The sequence below is a fragment of the Stomoxys calcitrans genome, chromosome 4 (genome assembly GCF_963082655.1).
Source record: "Stomoxys calcitrans chromosome 4, idStoCalc2.1, whole genome shotgun sequence".
In the NCBI taxonomy this organism is placed as follows: Eukaryota; Metazoa; Arthropoda; class Insecta; order Diptera; family Muscidae; genus Stomoxys; species Stomoxys calcitrans.
In genome coordinates, this window is record NC_081555.1 from 90,072,161 (window position 1) to 90,094,886 (window position 22,726).

Sequence of the window (22,726 nt, forward strand, 5' to 3'; positions counted from 1 at the left end):
ATAGTATATATAAAGCTGCCATATATACCGATCTGCCGGTAAAGGGTCTGAAGCCCATGCTTTATTTATTGCCCAATTTCGCTGAAATTTGAAACTGTTGGTTATTTTAAGCCTTTCCGACATCTGACCTAAGTATGGTTAAGATCAGACTATATTTAGATATAGCTGTCATATAGACCGATCTCCCGATAAAGGGTCTGAAGCCCATAAAAGCTTTATTTTTTAACCGATTTCGCTGAAATTTGAAACAGTGGGTAGTTTCAGGCCTCTCAACTTTGAATCTAAATATGGTTCAGATCGGACTTTATTTAGATATAGCTGCCATACAGACCGATCTGTTGATAAAGGGTCTGAAGCCCATAAAAACTTTATTTTGTATCCGATTTTGCTGAAATTCTAAACAGTGAGTAGTTTTAGGCCTACCAACATTTAACCCAAATATGGTTCAGATCGGACTATATTTAGATATAGCTGCCATATAGACCGAACAGTTGGTAGTTTTAGGTCTCCTGACATCCGCCCAAAAATGGTTTGGATCGGACTTTATTTAGATATAGCTGCAATATATACCGATCTGCCGATAAAGGATCTGAAGCCCATAAAAGCTTTATTTATTACCCAATTTTGCTGAAATTTGAAATAGTGGGTTATTTTAAGCCTCCCGACCTAAGTATGGTTCAGATCGGACTATATTTAGATATAGCTGTCATATAGATTAATCTCCCGATAAAGGGTCTAAAGCCCATAAAAACATTATTTTTTTATCCAATTTCACTGAAATTTGAAACAGTGAGTAGTTTTAGGCCACCCGCCATCCGACCCAAATATGATAAAAATGGGATTGTATTTAGATATAGCTGTCATATTGACTGAAGCTCATAAAAGTTTTACTTATAACCCGATTTTGTTGAAATTTGAAGTACAAATTTCAACAGCAACTTATATGTAAAAGACCACTCAATGTCCGTGCCGAATTTTGGTGCATAAGTTATCCAATTTTCATCGGATTGTGACGAAAGGGGGTTTACATATATACCCGAGGTGGTGGGTATCCAAAGTTCGCCAGGCCGAACTTAATGCCTTTTCACTTGTTTCTTTTTGATTTCCCACCCTTACCCTTAAAAGGGTTAGCATGTCCGCCTATGACGCTGAACGCCTGGGTTCGAATCCTGGCGGGACCATCAGAAAATTTTTTCAGCGGTGGTAATGCTGGCAACATTTGTGAGGTACTATGCTAAGTAAAACATCTGTCTAAAGAGGTGTCGCACTGGGGCATGTCGTTCGGACTCGGCTATAAAAAGGAGGCCCCTTATCATTGAGCTTAAACTTGAATCGGATTGCACTCATTGATATGTGAGAAGTTTGCCCCTGTTCCTTAGTGGAATGTTCATGGGCAAAATTTGTATTTTGGTACCCCTGATAGTTACATTGGCTGATTCGGTTATATGACATTATTCTAAATGTTTGTTTTATCAAATTTCATGAACTTTTCGATGATGGTGCGATGTTTTAAATATGCGAATATGGTTAAAAATTCAAAGCTTATCCACAAAAAATTGTTGCTCATGTTTAGCGGCTTTGGTTTATTGAAATTAATTGCAAGAACCCAACAATGTGATGATACTGACCTATGAAACGAAATTCGTATAGAAGAAGAAGAATTCCTTAGGCCCACAACACATGCCAAAAAAAGTTTACAGAAGCCAAAGCATTTGTAATTTGAAGCTATTATTCAAAAGTCTAGACAGCGAGTACTAATCGTATTCGCAGAACACCAAAAAAGGCGAATTCTTTCATCTCTGCGCCCGATTTTTTCTTCTATGTTTGAAAGCATTGCTCCCCTTTCTTATGGTGAGCGAAAATCATTAATAAATTATTCCAGAAACGAAACCCCAATAAAGTGATAGAATAGAAAAAAAAGTTCAATAAAAAATGAAGTCATTATTAACTGTCTTGAAAAAATCTATAAAAGATTCTCCATTTAACAATAAAATCTCAGAAAACAGTTGGCCATGAAAGGAATAGCAGTTCTGGGATTACTAGCAGTTGGTGTGGCATTTGTGAATGGTAAGAAGATGTGAAGCTTAAAGTTTGTGGATTGACTGAACAGTGTTTAAACTCTTTTGGTTTTTAGCTTACGGCATTGGCATAGGGGCGAATTTGGGAGGAGGCTCTAATAGTCATGCTGGAATTGGCTTAGGATCAGGTGCATCCGAAGCATCTGCTGGCATTGGTCTTGGTGGTTTGCAACTTGGCATCGGTGCCAATGTAGGCAATAAAGGAGGTTATGGTGGAACTAGAGGTGGCAGCCATGGTGTATCAGCTGGGATCGGTGGACTTGGTTTGGAAATTGGAGCTGGAAATAATGGAAAAGGCAGCTATGGTGGTGGTACAGTTGGCGCTGGTGCTCATGGTGGTGGTAAAGGTAGTTATGGTGGATCTGGAGGTATAGGTCTTGGTGGTTTAGAACTAGGAGGACACAGCGGAAGTGAAGCTGGCAGTCTCGCAAATGCAGATATTGGTATTTCATCTACGGATGCTGATGTATCAGCAGGAATTGGTGGATTTGGAGTAGCAATAGGGGCAGGAAGTGGTGAAAAAGGCGGCTATGGTGGCGGTGCTCATGGTGGCAGCAAAGGCAGCTATGGCAGTAAGGGTAGCTCTGGCACATCATCCGCTGCAGCCGGTCACAGTGCTCATGGTGGCGGTAAAGGTAGTCATGGTGGATTTGGAGCATCTGGCGGCATCGGTCTTGGTGGTTTGGAACTTGGCGCGCACAGTGGAAGTGAAGCTGGCAGTCACACAACTGCAGGTTCCGGCGCAGCGATTGGTGTTTCGTCTTCGGCGGCTGGTGTATCAGCTGAGATTGGTGGACTTGGAGTAGGAATCGGAGCTGGGAGTGGTGGAAGAAGCGGCTATGGTGGCGGTGCTCATGGTGGCAGTAAAGGCAGTAAGGGTAGCTCTGGCACATCATCCGCTGCGGCCGGTTACAGTGCTCATGGTGGCGGTAAAGGTAGTCATGGAGGATTTGAAGCCTCCGGCGGCATCGGTCTTGGTGGTTTGGATCTTGGCGTGCATAGTGGAAGTGAAGCTGGCAGTCACACAACTGCAGGTTCTGGCGCAGCAATCGGTGTTTCGTCATCGGCGGCTGGTGTATCAACTGAGATTGGTGGACTTGGAGTAGGAATCGGAGCTGGAAGTGGTGGAAAAGTTGGCTACGGTGGCGGTGCTCATGGTGGCAGCAAAGGCAGCTATGGCGGTAAGGGTAACTCTGGCACATCATCCGCTGCAGCCGGTCACAGCGCTCATGGTGGCAGTAAAGGTAGTCATGGTGGATTTGGAGCCTCTGGCGGCATCGGTCTTGGTGGTTTGGAACTTGGCGGACATAGCGGAAGTGAAGCTGGCAGTCACGTAAAAGTGGGTTCTGGCGCAGGGATCGGTGTTTCGTCATCGGCGGCTGGTGTATCAGCTGAGATTGGTGGACTTGGAGTTGGAATCGGAGCTGGAAGTGGTGGAAAAGGCAGCTATGGTGGCGGTAAAGGTAGCTCCGGTATATCAGCTTCAGGAGTTTCAGCTGGAGTCGGCCTTGGTGCTAGTGTTGGCAGCAAAGGCAGCTATGGCGGTAAAGGTAGCTCTGGCACAACATCCGCTGCAGCCGGTCACAGCGCTCATGGCGGCGGTAAAGGTAGTCATGGTGGATCTGGAGCATCTGGCGGCATCGGTCTTGGTGGTTTGGAACTTGGCGCGCATAGTGGAAGTGAAGCTGGCAGTCACACAGCTGCAAGTTCTGGCGCAGCAATCGGTGTTTCGTCTTCGGCGGCTGGTGTATCAGCTGACATTGGTGGACTTGGAGTAGGAATCGGAGCTGGAAGTGGCGGAAAAGGCAGCTATGGTGGCGGTAAAGGTAGCTCCGGTACATCAGCTTCAGAAGATTCAGCTGGAGTTGGCCTTGGTGCTAGTGTTGGCAGCAAAGGCAACTATGGCGGTAAGGGTAACTCTGGCACATCATCCTCTGCAGCCGGTCACAGCGCTCATGGTGGCAGTAAAGGTAGTCATAGTGGATTTGGAGCATCTGGCGGCATCGGTCTTGGTGGTTTGGAACTTGGCGCGCATAGTGGAAGTGAAGCTGGCAGTCACACAGCTGCAGGTTCTGGCGCAGCAATCGGTGTTTCGTCTTCGGCGGCTGGTGTATCAGCAGACATTGGTGGACTTGGAGTAGGAATCGGAGCTGGAAGTGGCGGAAAAGGCAGCTATGGCGGTAAAGGTAGCTCCGGTATATCAGCTTCAGGAGCTTCAGCTGGTGTCGGCCTTGGTGCTAGTGTTGGCAGCAAAGGCAGCTATGGCGGTAAAGGTAGCTCTGGCACATCATCCGCTGCAGGCGGTCACAGCGCTCATAGCGGCAATAAAGGTAGTCATGGTGGATTTGGAGCATCTGGCGGCATCGGTCTTGGTGGTTTGGAACTTGGCGGGCACAGCGGAAGTGAAGCTGGCAGTCACGCAACAGTAGGTTCTGGGGCAGGGATCGGTGTTTCGTCATCGGCGGCTGGTGTATCAGCAGACATTGGTGGACTTGGAGTAGGAATCGGAGATGGAAGTGGTGGAAAAGTTGGCTACGGTGGCGGTGCTCATGGTGGCAGCAAAGGCAGCTATGGCGGTAAGGGTAACTCTGGCACATCATTCGCTGCAGCCGGTCATAGCGCTCATGGCGGCGGTAAAGGTAGTCATGGTGGATCTGGAGCATCTGGCGGCATCGGTCTTGGTGGTTTGGAACTTGGTGCGCATAGTGGAAGTGAAGCTGGTAGTCACACAGCTGCAGGTTCTGGCGCAGCAATCGGTGTTTCGTCTTCGGCGGCTGGTGTATCAGCAGACATTGGTGGACTTGGAGTAGGAATCGGAGCTGGAAGTGGCGGAAAAGGCAGCTATGGCGGTAAAGGTAGCTCCGGTATATCAGCTTCAGGAGCTTCAGCTGGTGTCGGCCTTGGTGCTAGTGTTGGCAGCAAAGGCAGCTATGGCGGTAAAGGTAGCTCTGGCACATCATCCGCTGCAGGCGGTCACAGCGCTCATGGCGGCAATAAAGGTAGTCATGGTGGATTTGGAGCATCTGGCGGCATCGGTCTTGGTGGTTTGGAACTTGGCGGGCACAGCGGAAGTGAAGCTGGCAGTCACGCAACAGTAGGTTCTGGGGCAGGGATCGGTGTTTCGTCATCGGCGGCTGGTGTATCAGCTGAGGTTGGTGGACTTGGAGTAGGAATCGGAGATGGAAGTGGTGGAAAAGGCAGCTATGGTGGCGGTAAAGGTAGCTCAGGTACATCAGCTTCAGCTGGAGTTGGCCTTGGTGCTAGTGTCGGCAGCAAAGGCAGCTATGGCAGTAAAGGTAGCTCTGGCACATCATTCGCTGCAGCCGGTCATAGCGCTCATGGCGGCGGTAAAGGTAGTCATGGTGGATCTGGAGCATCTGGCGGCATCGGTCTTGGTGGTTTGGAACTTGGTGCGCATAGTGGAAGTGAAGCTGGTAGTCACACAGCTGCAGGTTCTGGCGCAGCAATCGGTGTTTCGTCTTCGGCGGCTGGTGTATCAGCAGATATTGGTGGACTTGGAGTAGGAATCGGAGCTGGAAGTGGCGGAAAAGGCAGCTATGGCGGTAAAGGTAGCTCCGGTATATCAGCTTCAGGAGCTTCAGCTGGTGTCGGCCTTGGTGCTAGTGTTGGCAGCAAAGGCAGCTATGGCGGTAAAGGTAGCTCTGGCACATCATCCGCTGCAGGCGGTCACAGCGCTCATGGCGGCAATAAAGGTAGTCATGGTGGATTTGGAGCATCTGGCGGCATCGGTCTTGGTGGTTTGGAACTTGGCGGGCACAGCGGAAGTGAAGCTGGCAGTCACGCAACAGTAGGTTCTGGGGCAGGGATCGGTGTTTCGTCATCGGCGGCTGGTGTATCAGCTGAGGTTGGTGGACTTGGTGTAGGAATCGGAGATGGAAGTGGTGGAAAAGGCAGCTATGGTGGCGGTAAAGGTAGCTCAGGTACATCAGCTTCAGCTGGAGTTGGCCTTGGTGCTAGTGTCGGCAGCAAAGGCAGCTATGGCAGTAAAGGTAGCTCTGGCACATCATTCGCTGCAGCCGGTCATAGCGCTCATGGCGGCGGTAAAGGTAGTCATGGTGGATCTGGAGCATCTGGCGGCATCGGTCTTGGTGGTTTGGAACTTGGTGCGCATAGTGGAAGTGAAGCTGGTAGTCACACAGCTGCAGGTTCTGGCGCAGCAGTCGGTGTTTCGTCTTCGGCGGCTGGTGTATCAGCAGATATTGGTGGACTTGGAGTAGGAATCGGAGCTGGAAGTGGCGGAAAAGGCAGCTATGGCGGTAAAGGTAGCTCCGGTATATCAGCTTCAGGAGCTTCAGCTGGTGTCGGCCTTGGTGCTAGTGTTGGCAGCAAAGGCAGCTATGGCGGTAAAGGTAGCTCTGGCACATCATCCGCTGCAGGCGGTCACAGCGCTCATGGCGGCAATAAAGGTAGTCATGGTGGATTTGGAGCATCTGGCGGCATCGGTCTTGGTGGTTTGGAACTTGGCGGGCACAGCGGAAGTGAAGCTGGCAGTCACGCAACAGTAGGTTCTGGGGCCGGGATCGGTGTTTCGTCATCGGCGACTGGTGTATCAGCTGAGGTTGGTGGACTTGGAGTAGGAATCAGAGCTGGAAGTGGTGGAAAAGGCGGCTATGGTGGCGGTAAAGGTAGCTCCGGTATAACAGCTTCAGGAGCTTCAGCTAGTGTCGGCCTTGGTGCTAGTGTTGGCAGCAAAGGCAGCTATGGCAGTAAAGGTAGCTCTGGCACATCATTCGCTGCAGGCGGTCACAGCGCTCATGGTGGCGGTAAAGGTAGTCATGGTGGATTTGGAGCATCTGGCGGCATCGGTCTTGGTGGTTTGGAACTTGGCGGGCATAGTGGAAGTGAAGCTGGCAGTCACGCAACTGTAGGTTCTGGCGCAGCGATCGGTGTTTTGTCTTCGGCATCTGGTGTATCAACTGAGATTGGTGGACTTGGAGTTGGAATTGGAGCAGGAAGTGGTGGAAAAGGCAGCTATGGTGGCGGTAAAGGGAGCTCCGGCACATCAGCTTCAACACCTGCAGTTGGAGTTGGCCTCGGTGCTAGTGTTGGCAGCAAAGGCAGCTATGGTGGTAAGGGTAACTCTGGCACATCATCCGCTGCAGCCGGTCACAGCGCTCATGGTGGCGGTAAAGGTAGTCATGGTGGATTTGGAGCATCTGGCGGCATCGGTCTTGGTGGTTTGAAACTTGGCGGGCATAGTGGAAGTGAAGCTGGCAGTCACGCAACTGTAGGTTCTGGCGCAGCGATCGGTGTTTCGTCTTCGGCATCTGGTGTATCAACTGAGATTGGTGGACTTGGAGTTGGAATTGGAGCTGGAAGTGGTGGAAAAGGCAGCTATGGTGGCGGTAAAGGGAGCTCCGGCACATCAGCTTCAACAGCTGCAGTTGGAGTTGGCCTTGGTGCTAGTGTTGGCAGCAAAGGCAGCTATGGCGGTAAGGGTAACTCTGGCACATCATCCGCTGCAGGCGGTCACAGCGCTCATGGTGGCAGTAAAGGTAGTCATGGTGGATCTGGAGCTGGCAGTCACGCAACAGTAGGTTCTGGCGCAGGGATCGTTGGTTCGTCCTCAGAAGCTGGTGTATCAGCTGGGATTGGTGGACTTGAAATAGGAATTGGTGGCACCCATGGTGGCGGTAAAGGTAATTCTGGTACATCATACGCTGCAACCGGTCATGGCGCTCATGGTGGCGGAAAAGGTAGTTACGGTGGATCGGGAGCATCTGGAAGCATTGGGGCCAACATTGGTAGTAAAGGAAACCGTGGAAGTGGTGGTGCTGGAATTGGTCTTGGTGCCAATGTGGGTAGTAAAGGAACCCATGGAGGATCTTCTAGTGTCGGTGGCAAGGACACCCATTATGGAGGCGTCCAAGGCAGCTTTGCAGGAACGGCTTCTGAGGCTGTGGCATCGGTTGGTATTGATCTTAGTGATACTGCTACTGGGGGACATAGCGGCGGCTCAGCTCATGGGTCATATGGAAGCGGTTCTGGCACAGGCCATGGCGCAATTTCTGGTAACGGTTCAGGTGTTGGCTCAGGCCAAACATCTGCTGGAGTTGGTATTGGTGCAAATGTTGCCTCCAAAGGCTCCGCAAGTGGAAATGGATATGCCCATGGATCAGCTGGCAGTTTTGGCTCTGGTTCAGGCTACGGAATTGGTCATGGAATTATTTCAGGCTTAGGTCATGGTTCTAGTTCCGGCAGCGGCTTAGGCTCAGCTCATGGTTCACATTTCGATTCAGGCTCAGTTCATGGGTCACATGGAAGTGGTTCAGGTACTGGCCACGGTACAGCTTTCGATAGTGGTTCAGGATCAGGCCATAGTTCAGGCTCCAGTAGTGGATCTGTCCATGGTAGCGGATTGTTGCATGGCGGTGTTACCAATGAACATGGGCATGATGATGGTCATGAATTCGGTGGTTCCAGCCATGGATACGTACATAGCTCTGTTTCCACACAAGTTACAGCCTCTGCAACTGCATCTTCATCTTCATCTAGTAGCAGTACTTCAAGTTCGAGCAGCGGATCGGGTTTCGGTTATGCCACTACGGGCTCTACCGCCGAAACTGCTTCTGGTCAAGGATCTGGTTATGGCAGTGGTCATGGCCATAATACTATCAGCGGTAAAGGCTCAGGACATGGTTCCAGCCAAGGCCATGCAACGGTTGCAAGTCATGCAACATCTTCAGCTGCGGCAGACTTTTCCGGTTCCACGCATGGTTTGGGTGGTTCTTCGGGAGTGGGATATGCTGGTTCCAGCAAAGGAAGCTCTTCGGCAAACCATTATCATGGATCTGGAATCGGACTCGAACTTGGCCATGGAGCTAATTTAGATCACAAGGTAATGTTATGATTTTAAAGAAAATATACGTCGGGCCTTTCTTCAAGTTTATTGTTGTTTAACAGGAAAACACTGGCTCAGGATATAGTCATGGTAAAGGATCAGGCTCCGAAATTCACACTGGTGTTACTCATGGTTCTGGTTCTGTAAGTAAATCCCTAGATACGTTGTTGTAAAATTTTCATTTAAAAACCACATTCAATAGGGAAATGCTGCTGGACACGGCCACGGTGCTGGACATACTGGGGGTTATGGAACTTCGCTCGGTATTGGTTCGTCTGAACTTTCCGGATCTTTTGGTGGACACTCTGCAGGTTATGGCGGCAATTCACACAATAAAGTTTCTCCAGGAGGCCTTTCAGCCGGACTCTCTTTAGGCGGTTTTGGTGCATCGGCAAATTTGGGTGGGATTTCTGCTGGTCTTGGACTTTTAGGCAGATAGACCACCATTGCCAAGCGTGAGAATTGCATCAATATGTTTTCCACTAGTTGTTAATAAATTTCCTAATAACTCAATCTCAAAAAAATTTATTTTTTGAGGGTTTTTCAGCTAAAATAGAAGATGCCCAATTTATCGACGTTTAAGTGAAAGGTAATTGTAAAGTTTCAAGTGAGCATTCTCCAGCTGGCAGATTTCTCTCATCAATGAGTGCTGTAAGGTTCAAGTCATGGAACTATAGAACGATAAATGACCTCCTTCTTATTGTCGGGTCCGAACGGCGTACCCCAGAGCGACACCCCTTATTAGAGAAATTTTACTCAGCTAAATACATTACAAATTTTGCCAGCATTGGTGAGAGGATAACCACCGCTAGAAACTTATTCTGATATACTAGCCAAGATTTGAATATAGTATGCTAACCTCTGCGCCATGGTGCTCACATAGGTGAAACAAGAGAGTCGGGATTACCGAACTGCGTGGACTAGTTGTATTATTAGGCGGACGAATAGGACGCGGAGGCGGTTTCTCAGTCGCTCTGTAATTTGAGGAAACCCGGAGAAACGTTGGCGGGGCGTCGGTGCGCAAGCTAGTGGGTGATGATAGACGGGATATACGAACAAGCAATGACTAAATGTCTGCGCTGTCAGAGGAACACAAGTCAAAATGCTGGCTTTTAGTCACAGAAACGCTTACTAGGATAGACTCCGAGACGTGATTCACTCATTGCATTATCGAGCCACTAGTTCACCGGGACGCGGGTGAAGTCGGATGGATCGAGCGCGTGATCAATGGCTCAGTGCCTCAGCGATACTGGGCGGGCCGTTGATTCTCAACGACACATGGTTCACTCAAGACATGACCATGGCACTGGGTCACCAGGACGAGGTTGTAGTCGGATGGAACGAAAGCGTGATCAATTGCTCAGTGGTTCTTGGAGAGGAAAGGGCAGAATGCTGGCATTATTTTCACTTAAATTGGTATCGTCACGGTTAAGCAAATCATTCGTAAGCCATTGATGCCTTGTAAGTCAATGTGTACTCCTCAAGATAACGGAAATTTGTTTACCTCCATTCTGAGACCGAAATATTGTTGTTTGCTGTTCATGACCGTGGACGTTGATCAAAATAACTCATGTGTGATGTTGTTGCCGTTTTTTGCTTTAATTGGCTGTGCCTCTTCGATCTCTGACACCGATTTTCGAGACGTCATTCACCACTTGATCTCTCCATTGGAGTTTTGGTCTTCCCTGTTTGGTTGCACTATAGTGCTTTCCTCCAAAGACTCCTTCGCTGGAGCTTCTTCATACATTCTGAAATGACCTATCCAACGCAACCCTTGTATTTTGATACGTTTTTACGAAGAATCCTCTCAAACACTCATGCTTCGGAACCACATAACAGCAAGGATAGTATCAGTGCCTTGTTTAGAGTAGTTTTCGTTTGTTGAGTGGTGGCATTGTTTATAAACTGCGATTCTTGCGATTTTTTCAAAGGCTGTAATTACTACTTCCGGTTACCGCTCCATGACCCGATGTTGCAGGCGCAGTAACGTGTGTTCTGTTGTGAGTAGTGTGCCATATCTATTCACATCTGCACCTCGTATAATCTTCTTCAGCAGGGCAGGATATTCAAGAGTACACACTAAAAGCTGTCTCTATGTATGAAACCTCCTTTGGTATTGAATGATTCGGAGTTTTTCTCTCTAATCTTACTAAGGAACGTGTATCAGTAAGTGTCATCCTGCAGAGTCTTATAGATTTTGCAGGGATACTAATCTCAGACATGGTTTGAAATACCTTTGTCCGCATAGGGCTGTCGAAAGCGGTTTTGTAGTCAACAAACAGATGGTAAGAGTTGACCTGCCCTTCTCGGATCTTTTGCTGGATTTGGCGTAGTGTGAAAATCTGGTCTATGGTATATTTACCAGTTGTAAAGCCGCATTGAAAGGGCTCAGTTATCTCATTGACTTTAGGCTTTTATCTTCACATAGTACGCTTGAGAGTATCTTGTATGTGATGGAAAGAAGACTTATTCTTCTGTATTTTGCACATTCCTCCTTGTCTCCTTTCTCGTCTATGGGACGTAGTATGCTGAGGTTCCAACCATCGGTAGGTAGGTATGCGTTCTTCTAGCCAGATCGCGCAGACGAGCTGATGCATACGCCTTATCAGCGTGTCGATCTTAAACAGTTCAGCGGGCAACCACGACTCCATTCGCCCTGATGTTCTTTAGTTGGATCACTGCTACTTGGACCTCATTATGAATAGGAGGTTAACATTCCATACTATCATCACGAATTGGTTCTGCGGTATCCTCTTCGCCGCCATCGTCGGACACTAGCAGCTGGAGAAAATGTTCTTTCCATATCCCACGCACTCTATCTGTATCAGTTGCCAGATTTCCTTCTATGTATTTGCAGGATGATGTGGCTGCAGCAAAGCCACCGGTTTGATTCTTTGATAAAATTTCCGGACTTAATTTTGATTCCCGTACATCTCTATTCGCTCACACTCATGGCTTTCCATTTCCTTTTTCTTTCCGGTGAATACACGTTTCTCCTCTCTCCATTGCTACTGATATCAAGGCTGCTATGCATGCTGAATTTTTGTCTTGGTAACAGTTTGATACTCTTGGTCGTACCATGTGTTCCTTGGAGGAGGCTTTTGGTGTTCAAGTGCGGGTTAGCGGTTTTTCCATGGGAGTGCTTTGTGATTTGAGACATTTGAGAAAAAAATGGTTTTGTCTAAAAACGATCGATTTTGCGACGGTAGCATAATTCGCATCAAGATTTTGTCCTCTTTTAAATTTAAGAACGAAAATTTCAATTTATGAAGGAGATAATGATGTTACACTTTTAGTAAAAAAATCCAAAATTTTATGTTTTGTGGACATTTTAGATTATGAAGCGAATAACATTTGGTAGGAAGGGACAATCTGGACCCATTTTTTTCTTACTACTCGTGGAATTTTGTAATTTTCAATCTGTTCACAAGAAATCCCACAATTTCAAAAATACCGACGATACCTTGGTGACAAATATTTTCCTCCATATTAAGGATTTTTTATTTTAACAGGTAGGTTAATAAATCCTTAACATTCCGTCTTGTTATTAAAGACAAAAATCTAAAATGAGGGTAAACATATAGTTGGAAAATAAAGGTAGGAAAATGACCCTGGGACAAGACAACAGTGAACCGTAGCTAAAGACGCAAAATAGCCTTAGAAATAGGAGCGTCTTTAAATTTTTATCTTATGCTTAGTTAAAAAATAAATTTTCCTAAAAATAATAATTGGACAGCCAATTATGAAGTAAAATAAGAATCAGTCAACGATCACAATTTGGTCATGTCCATTAGTAAATAAGAAATTAAATTTAAGGATAGCTTCTTTATTTCAAGTTTTAATTCTTTGGCTCGTTTCATTGCTAACATCCTACGAATATGGAAAAATCTTAAATTTTGGCCAAATTTTTTTTCAGTTTTTAAATGAATGTTTGGCAATCAATTGAAAATTTTACATGCTCGTGGTGACCAACTTTCAAGGCCCAATTTTTTGAAACGCACACTCTCTATTTTTTCCTTTTGATCCTAATAAGCAAAATATTATAGTAGCTTTCGGTTAACAAAAACCTGTATAAAGGATCCCGTTGAAGATTTTAGTTTTAAGCATCATATACGTACATATTTATATGGCGTTCATGGTAAACATATGAAAAGTACCCTACGCCAGTATTGTGACAGTGATTAAATGTACGGTTTTACTCAGGAATGCTTCCTGACTCGGTCTAGCCATGTCCGTCCTTGCCCTTTCTTTTCTGCACCGTTTGTCCGTCTGCAATCATCACGAAATTTCGAGAATTTTCCAATCTGTTGCTTCGCTGAACTTATTTTTCTGATAAAAATTCATTAAAAAATCAACAAACAACCACAACCAAAGAGGGTGAGATAATACAAGAGAGGGTTTCTGCTTTGTCTTCCCCGTATCGTAAAATAACTCGCGTTAAAGACACAACATTTTCAATGTATTCCAATTGGAATCACTTTGAGGTTGCAACATTTTTTCTTTTTTTGTTTTGATTTGCCATTCTTTGGAACATTTTTTTGTATTTCACTTTGTGTTATTAATTCATCGTGAATTAATTTTAGTTCATTTCGGGTTTTTGAAACGCAAAGTATTTTTTTCGTGTCGCTTGTGCTATTTGTTAATTTTTTGTTTAATGTGAAAAAAATGATTAAATTTAAAGGGAATTAGATTTGTAGTCTAAGTTCCTTTGGATTTAATCATTTTAATAGTGAAAAGTGCCGGTTTATTACGGGTGACAAACTTCGATCGTCGCGAGTTAAAATGTTTAAAAAAAAGAAAATAGTTTATTAAAGTGGCTTAATCTAAAGGGACTTAGATTAACAATCTAATTTTCTTTAAATTTAATCACTTTATGTGCAAAAAATTGGAAAAAAAAGGTTTCGGTTGTCGCGTGTGTTTGTGTGTTGATGTCGTATTTGGCAAAAAAGTTCAAAAATAAAAACAATTAAGAAAAGTTAAAAATGTTTAATAAAAAGTTTAGTGAAGTGTTTTAATGTGAAGTGAAACAGAACATCCAGGTAAAAACTCAATTTCATCCGTTTAATTGTGTCCTTAATTGGATGAAGCAACGTATATAAACTCCAAATTTTCATAAACTCCAATTTTCTGGAGTGTTACAGGGTTCCATCGTGGAATGAAACCCTATAACAGTTGGAAATTTGGGGAAAGTAATTTCTCTCTTGTATAAATCTCTTTCTAGGAGAGAGCTATCGATTTGGCGCGCTGTCAATGGAAATCGCGCAAAATTTCAATTATTATATCAAGGAAAATTCTCAGTGCGGTCGAGAATTTATAAAAAAGTTAGTAAAATTCTCAGTGCGGTAAAAAATCAATAAAAAATAATGAATTGCGTACTGTGCCGGCGGGAGAGGAAACTTGGCGAAGTGGATATCCACTTCGTCACGTTTCCAAAAGACGATATAGATCACTGGTGCGCTAACCTGCGTATTAATAAAAATGAAGTTCATAGTGGTACACGGCTATGTTGTAGACATTTTGAGCCGGATTGCTTTCTAAAGCGTCGTCTCCGCAAGGGATCCAGGCCTACCCTGAATTTAGGTAAGTACCCTTGTTCTGTCCCTTGTATGTGTTTCTTTTTTTCATGAAGTAATCTCTTGTATATTTAATAGTAAAATAAAAACATGTTAAGTTCGCCGGGCCGAATCTTATATACCCTCCACCATGGATCGCATTTCTCGAGTTCTTTTTCCGGCATCTCTTCTAAGGCCAAAAATGATATAAGAAAAGATTTGCTCTGCTATTAGAGCGATATCAAGATATGGTCCGATTTGGACCACAATTAATTACATGTTGGAGATCTGTGTAAAATGTCAGCCAATTCGAATAAGACTTGCGCCCTTTGGTGGCTCAAGAAGTAAAATAAATAATAGTGAAAACAAGTAAGACCGTGTTAAGTTTGGCCACGCCTAATTTTATATATATTAACGTACACGGCTAGATAGACTTAAAATGTCATGACGATGAATAATCTTCTTATATATATATCCTGGCTAATGGATGTTGATGACTGTTCATTGTGGCCCATGTGAGTGTAAGTGTGATGGGGTAGTAAAAGTCATTACAAACATGATGACAATGACAATTTGTGGTGAATTGAGTTTTTAGAGCCACTAAGAGGCTAAGAATTTTACAAAAGCCAACAAAAGTGATGGCTGAGATTGATGTATGTGTGGTATATGGGAGAGCTATAACCACTGATATGATGATGAGATTGTAAGCTGTGGTTTTTTAGATCTGTAGGGGCTGATTTTTAATTGTTCTTTGAAAAAGCGTTCAGTAAGCGTGGGAAGTTTTTTTGTAATCGTGTAATCAAATCGAGGGTGTCATCTATTTCATATCTTGACTATTTTCTCTTGAATGCGGTAAAGAGGTCATGTGAAATGGCAAATTCAAGTTGTCATAATATGGAAGGGACATGCAAACGTTCATTGCCCCTTATTCAGCAATTGCATGTTTAAGGAACAATTTTAACAGAATACAACTAATAAGTAAAAGCGTACTGAGTTCGGCCGGTCTGAATCTTGGGAACCCACCACCATGGATTCAGCTAAAATTTTATACTAAATAAATTTAATTGAATTTTTTTATTTTACACACCAAACTTCTGCCAAACCATCAAAAATTAAGCTCTAGGAACAAAGATGATCGAGAGACTGGTTTAAATGGCAGCTTTTGGGTTGCCCAAAAAGTAATCGCGGATTTTTCATATAGTTGGCGTTGACGAATTTTTTCACAACTTGTGACTCTGTAATTGCATTCTTTCTTCTGTCAGTTATCAGCTGTTACTTTTAGCTTGCTTTAGAAAAAAAGTGTAAAAAAAGTATATTTGATTAAAGTTCATTCTAAGCTTTATTAAAAATGCATTTAAACCATATAAACCGATCTCCCCATTTTGCTTCTTCAGCCCCGAATCTGACTATAACTTGATAAAGCTCCTCCTCCGTCCTTATTCATTATTCTTTGTTGGCCTAGGGAAGGTTAAGTTTGTTTCCCGGAAAGCTTGGGTTAGGTTAGGTATAAGTGGCAGTCTGCCATCAGACGCACTTACACGTTTTCCCCTATTATGATACCATAGGAACAAGAGAAGGAAGATGCTTTCTAGTTCCAACCGTATGTGTCTCGTCTCTCTGTAAAAACCACAAAGTTTTTATTGAAACAACCTAGCAGCGCATGACGATTTTTTTTCCACTTACCAAACGTAGAATAGCGTCCTTTTTTATAATCTCTAACACAAACTTTGAAGGTGTCTCCCACTATTTAATCTTTCCATTTACCTTTTTCTCCACACCAATGTCGATGACAATTTCTTTTAATTCATTTTTACATTGATTGACGTCATTTCAATGTGAATTATTAGAGGTTGTCTTCTCTTATTCCACTTGAAACCGAATGTTGGAATAAAAAGAAATACGAAATATCGTATGTTCTATCCCTTCAATCCAAACATGCTGTGTCTTTAAACTTTGTCACTCGTTATATCGAATTGCGGTCTAAAGCCAACTCTTCTTCTTCTCAAGATATGAAATAGATGACACCCTCGATTTGATTGCACGATTACAAAAAAACTTCCCACGCTTACTGAACGCTTTTTCAAAGAACAATTAAAAATCAGCCCCTACAGATCTAAAAAACCACAGCTTACAATCTCATTATCATATCAGTGGTTATAGCTCTCCCATATACCACACATACATCAATCTCAGCCATCACTTTTGTTGGATTTTGTAAAATTCTTAGCCTCTTAGTGGCTCTAAAAACTCAATTCACCACAAATTGTCATTGTCATCATGTTTGTAATGACTTTTACTACCCCATCACACTTACACTCACATGGGCCACAATGAACAGTCATCAACATCCATTAGCCAGGATATATATATAAGAAGATTATTCATCGTCATGACATTTTAAGTCTATCTAGCCGTGTACGTTAATATATATAAAATTAGGCGTGGCCAAACTTAACACGGTCTTACTTGTTTTCACTATTATTTATTTTACTTCTTGAGCCACCAAAGGGCGCAAGTCTTATTCGAATTGGCTGACATTTTACACAGATCTCCAACATGTAATTAATTGTGGTCCAAATCGGACCATATCTTGATATCGCTCTAATAGCAGAGCAAATCTTTTCTTATATCATTTTTGGCCTAAGAAGAGATGCCGGAAAAAGAACTCGAGAAATGCGATCCATGGTGGAGGGTATATAAGATTCGGCCCGGCCGAACTTAACACGCTTTTACATGTTTTTATTTTACTATTAAATATACAAGAGATTACTTCATGAAAAAAAAGAAACACATACAAGGGACAGAACAAGGGTACTCACCTAAATTCAGGGTAGGCCTGGATCCCTTGCGGAGACGACGCTTTAGAAAGCAATCCGGCTCAAAATGTCTACCACATAGCCGTGTACCACTATGAACTTCATTTTTATTAATACGCAGGTTAGCGCACCAGTGATCTATATCGTGACGAAGTGGATATCCACTTCGCCAAGTTTCCTCTCCCGCCGGCACAGTACGCACTTCATTATTTTTAATTGATTTTTTACCGCACTGAGAATTTTACTAACTTTTTTATAAATTCTCGACCGCACTGAGAATTTTCCTTGATATAATAATGGAAATTTTGCGCGATTTCCATTGACAGCGCGCAAAATCGATAGCTCTCTCCTAGAAAGAGATTTATACAAGAGAGAAATTACTTTCCCCAAATTTCCGACTGTTATAGGGTTTCATTCCACGATGGAACCCTGTAACACTCCAGAAAATTGGAGTTTATGAAAATTTGGAGATTATATACGTTGCTTCATCCAATTAAGGACACAATTTCATCCATTACCGAATATTTAAATGAATTACAGTAAACGGATGAAATTGAGTTTTTACCTGGATGTTCTGTTTCACTTCACATTAAAACACTTCACTAAACTTTTTATTAAACATTTTTAAATTTTCTTAATTGTTTTTATTTTTGAACTTTTTTTGCCAAATACGACATCAACACACAAACACACGCGACAACCGAAACCTTTTTTTTCCAATTTTTTGCACATAAAGTGATTAAATTTAAAGGAAATTAGATTGTTAATCTAAGTCCCTTTAAATTAAGCCACTTTAAAAAACTATTTTCTTTTTTTTAAACATTTTAACTCGCGACGACCGAAGTTTGTCACCCGTAATAAACCGGCACTTTTCACTATTAAAATGATTAAATCCAAAGGAACTTAGACTACAAATCTAATTCCCTTTAAATTTAATCATTTTTTTCACATTAAACAAAAAATTAAATTAAAAGTTAACAAATAGCACAAGCGACACGAAAAAAATACTTTGCGTTTTAAAAACCCGAAATGAACTAAAATTAATTCACGATGAATTAATAACACAAAGTGAAATACAAAAAAATGTTCCAAAGAATGGCAAATCAAAACAAAAAAAGAAAAAATGTTGCAACCTCAAAGTGATTCCAATTGGAATACATTGAAAATGTTGTGTCTTTAACGCGAGTTATTTTACGATACGGGGAAGACAAAGCAGAAACCCTCTCTTGTATTATCTCACCCTCTTTGATATCGAATTGCGGTCTAAAGCCAACTCTTCTTCTTCTCACCCTCTTTGATAAGAACAACCAAAATAAGCACATTGAGCGGTTTTTGCCTTGAAACTACTGAGACGACATAAATCGAATGACGACGTTAATCGAGACGACGTAAATCGTGTATTACTGTAAATAAGCAAGAGTCAGTGCCATCTGAACCCCGGCTGTATTTGAAGGTAAAAATTGCAAATTTTGCCCATGAACTTTCCACTAAGAAACAGGGGCAAACTTCTCACATATCAATGAGTGCAGTCCGATTCAACTTTAAGCTCAATGATAAGGGGCCTCCATTTTATAGCCGAGTCCGAACGGCGTGCCGCAGTGCGACACCTCTTTGAAGAGAAGTTTTATATGGCATAGTACCTCACAAATGTTGCCAGCATTTGGAGGGGAAAACCACCGCTGAAAAATTTTTTGTGATGGTCTCGCCAGGATTCGAACTCGGGCGTTCAGCGTCATAGGCGGACATGCAGACCTCTGCGCTACGGTATTTGAAGGCACTCCGCTTAAATATGAAGCTTTTTTCCCTATCCGCAACCAGTGAACTCGCCCGATAGCTATCAGCTAAGCGATGAACATCACCACACAAGTCGGAGCTCAAAGTTCCAGCCTCTGTGTGGTGCTCACAGTTATCTTGTGTTCGTCTGTGTATTGTTGGCTTCATCACACAATATTTGCCATGTTGTTGCCACAAAAAGATCGATAAAAGGACGAATAACATAATTCTGTGAGCTCCGCTTTGTGACAAAATGGACTAAAAGTGTTTTAGGTATAAATATGTCTGGGAATTTCGTCGTCTCAACAGGTCCTGCCCAAATGCTGCTAAAAATTAGTCCCTTAATTCATTTGCCGCCGTCTTCACTTGGGTTGCTGGAAAAGAGACCTTGTCAAGTACAAATAAATTAATTTGCCTACAGCATTTGGCCGTTTAGTGGTAAAATACGCGGCGTTTGCAGTGTTGCCACTTAATTAAACTATTTACTACCAAAATTTAAGAAAAATCCTACCACAAGACCAAAACCTACTAAATGTCTTACGCGCTAAGAATGCGGTATTTGTTTTTATACCCACCAGCTAAGAGTTGGCCATTTGGCCATTTGACTTGCAACACATCAAACAATACATTTTTAACCCTATAAAGTGTATATAGATCGTCAATATACTCAAGGCAATCTAGAAATGTCCGTCCCCACAGCCTGAACTTCAAATATGGTCTATATCTTGATTTAGCAGCTTTTATACCGATCTCCCGATAAGAAATCTTCAGTTCATAAAAGTCGCATTTTTGTCCTGATTTCAATAGACAACAATGCCAAGTTTTAACAAAGCTATCTCCCGATTTAATGGTTTAAGTCCTTTACTATCAATTTTTGCCATTACAGTGAGTTGTATGGACCCCTCAACATCTGGATATGGATCAGATCTCACCATATTTGTACGCAGCTGCCATATAACCTCGTTTTTCGATTGAAGGCATTGAACGCACAAAAGCCCAATTTCTTACGAAATATAGAAGCGATCCCTAAAGCTACCAGTTACAGTTGATAACAGAGCTTATGCTCTTTTTCCTGAAATTTGAAGAAGTGAGATCCCTTTTAACAGTATTTAGCCCCTCGCTTCAATGGCCATTCTTCTGCATTCTTAGCAAATTCAAAGAAACGAAATAAAGTGAAATAATTATATCGACCATAGGATGGAGGTATATCAATCAAGTAATTCCGTTTGTAACATTTGGAAATATTGACCTGAGACCCCTTAAAGTTAATATACTCTTGATCGTCTTGACATTCAAATCAATCTAGCCATGTCCGTCCGTCAATACGTCTGCGGAAATCACGATAGCGGTCGAACGAATAAAGATAACAGCTTCAAATTTTGCACACATACTTTCTATTGATGGGCGGTATCAATTCAGATTTGGATATAGCTACCATACGTATTTATCATTCGATATGAACAATAACAAAATGTCCAATGTGAACATAGGGCGTCACCAAACTCTCTCCTTCTAGCTCTATCGTTGGCCACAGCCTTGGATTGACTTCACGATATATGGGTTGCTTCCAACTCTCTTTTTGTACAGCGGATCTAGGTGTTTCGTGGGCGTCCTGATAATCTGATGGGGGCTATCCCCATATAAGCCGGTCTCCCGATTTGACACCTTGAGCCTCTAGATACCGCAATTGTTATCCTATTGTGCTGAAGTTTTTAAGGTTTTGTTCTGTTGTGATTTACAACAATCGTGATAAGTATGGTCTGAATTGGTGCTCCTTTAAAAACCGATCTCCCGATTTTAGGTCTTAAACCCCTAGAAGCCTCAATTTTCATACGTTGCGACTGTTGCGACTTCCAACGGTTGTGACAAATATGCTCCAAATCGGTGTTTAACCTGATATAGCTCCCAAGGAGATAGCCCAATTTGAGTTCCTTATCGCATAGAAGACGCAAAAGTTGGCAGACTTGGCTGAAAATTTGCACAAAGTGTTTTGTTATGACTTCCAACATCCGTGGTAAGTATTGTCCAAATCAGGGAACCGTAGCGCAGAGGTCAGCATCAGAATTCATGTTGGTGGGCTTCCAAGACTCGGCCCGGCCGAACTTACCAAGTTTTTACTTGTTGGGAACTATCTCTGGCGATTTTTTCAGTAACTAACTTATAAGGTACTAATATGTTTGAAAAACCTATTACAATAAAAATTGAGGTCAGGCTACCAACCCACCAATAGAATAAAAACCTACCAATTTTGGTGGGAACCTACCAAAAACGGCAACACTGGGCGCCTGTGTGTATTCACTAAGACCTGTCGGCATGCTGATCCACTTATAAATGTTCAATTCGTGTGTGGACCATTAGGAACGAGAGATACTACTAGTATAAAATGTCATGCTATTGTTGTAGCTGTCATATATTTGCATGCGAAATATAGACATCTTCGTCAAGTGCGTATAGGTGAGCAAGAACGTTTTGGTCCATAGAACCGATCGCAGAGGGAACGTGATATCTAGGAAGAATCTTCTGGGCTGTTTTTGCAGCAGGAAGGATATAACTGTTAAGTAAAGAATTTATCTGACATTGCATTACAAGTATGTATATTTGGAAATCTAATACATGTTTTATTATTAAAATCTTTTTTCGTAAATGGATACAATCAAGGATTATGTGATGTAAGCGCGCAATTTATTTTAAATGTTATTGTAAAAAGACAAAATTCATTTTCAATTTGAAAATTAAATAAATATTTTTTGGTACAAGAAGACAATAATAAATTAAATGAAAAAATAAGTTAGTATGATAGGAATCAATTTACACCTATGAATAAAGTTTTCAATATTTTAAATTGCACCTTGTGACATATACCGCCGATTGGTATCCACCAATTGTTACCGTGCTATTTTCCATTCATCCGCAAGCGATCAAACAATCCCAAAAATCACTCAAACAACTGCACAGTTGTACACATGGAGTCAAGGGATAACCATGACTGAGAGACAAGCACAAAAGAACTAGAAGAAAAGAAGTAAGAACATATTTAGTTCGGCCTTGCCGTGCCAAAGATATATTTACTATCAGCATTTATTCCAACACTATTATATCCAAATATAGTCCGACCTTTATCATATTTGCTTCACTAGCCGAGAAGCCCTATACAAGTAACAGTTCGAAATTTCAGCGAAATCGGGTAATAAGTGCGACGTTCATGTTATTAAGCCTTAATTCGGATGATCGATCTATATGATAGCTATATCTAAATATGGCAGATTGGTCAATATGACAGCTATATCCAAATATGTTCTGATCTGAACCATTTTTGATTCGGTTATCGACTAATAAAACTGACTGTTCCGAGATTCAGCAAAATCGGGTAATAATTGCGCCTGTTATAGGCTTAAGACCCTTAATCGGCATATCGGTCTATATGGCAGCTATATGTAAATATGGTCCGATATACACCTTAATCGGGTCGGATGTCGAGGCACCTAGTGCCACTCCCTGTTTCAAATTGCAGTAAAATCGGAGAACAAATGCGCCTTGTATGGTCTTCAGACCCTAAAGCTGAAGATTGGTCTCTATGACAGCTATATCTAAATATAGCGCCATATGGATTATAATCGGGACAGATGTGGGGAGTCTTGATACAAC

The 22,726-nt window shown here is 42.8% G+C and overlaps 2 protein-coding genes and 1 long non-coding RNA gene across 3 annotated transcripts in view; 2 read left to right on the plus strand and 1 right to left on the minus strand.

Annotated features, from left to right (window-relative positions):
- The first annotated feature begins 1,873 nt into the window (after positions 1-1,873).
- LOC106085722 (fibroin heavy chain) lies at positions 1,874-9,453 on the plus strand. The gene is made up of 4 exons (XM_059367197.1): positions 1,874-2,067; positions 2,135-8,937; positions 9,003-9,083; positions 9,143-9,453. The coding sequence occupies exons 1-4, from the start codon at positions 2,013-2,015 to the stop codon at positions 9,377-9,379; spliced, it is 7,176 nt and encodes a 2,391-aa protein (XP_059223180.1). The 5' UTR covers positions 1,874-2,012; the 3' UTR covers positions 9,380-9,453.
- A 6,350-nt stretch (positions 9,454-15,803) lies between these two features.
- LOC131997265 (uncharacterized) lies at positions 15,804-16,385 on the minus strand. Its single transcript, XR_009398159.1, has 2 exons — positions 16,176-16,385; positions 15,804-16,109 (listed from the first exon to the last, which is right to left on the minus strand). It is a non-coding gene; the product is annotated as an uncharacterized LOC131997265 (long non-coding RNA).
- Positions 16,386-18,685: 2,300 nt separating this feature from the next.
- The window catches only part of LOC106090699 (uncharacterized), a 69,146-nt gene continuing 65,105 nt past the window's right edge, over positions 18,686-22,726 (plus strand). Inside the window, exon 1 of the mRNA XM_013256982.2 lies at positions 18,686-18,761. The gene's annotated coding sequence lies outside the window, so the exon portion shown is untranslated. The remainder of the gene's footprint in view (positions 18,762-22,726) is intronic.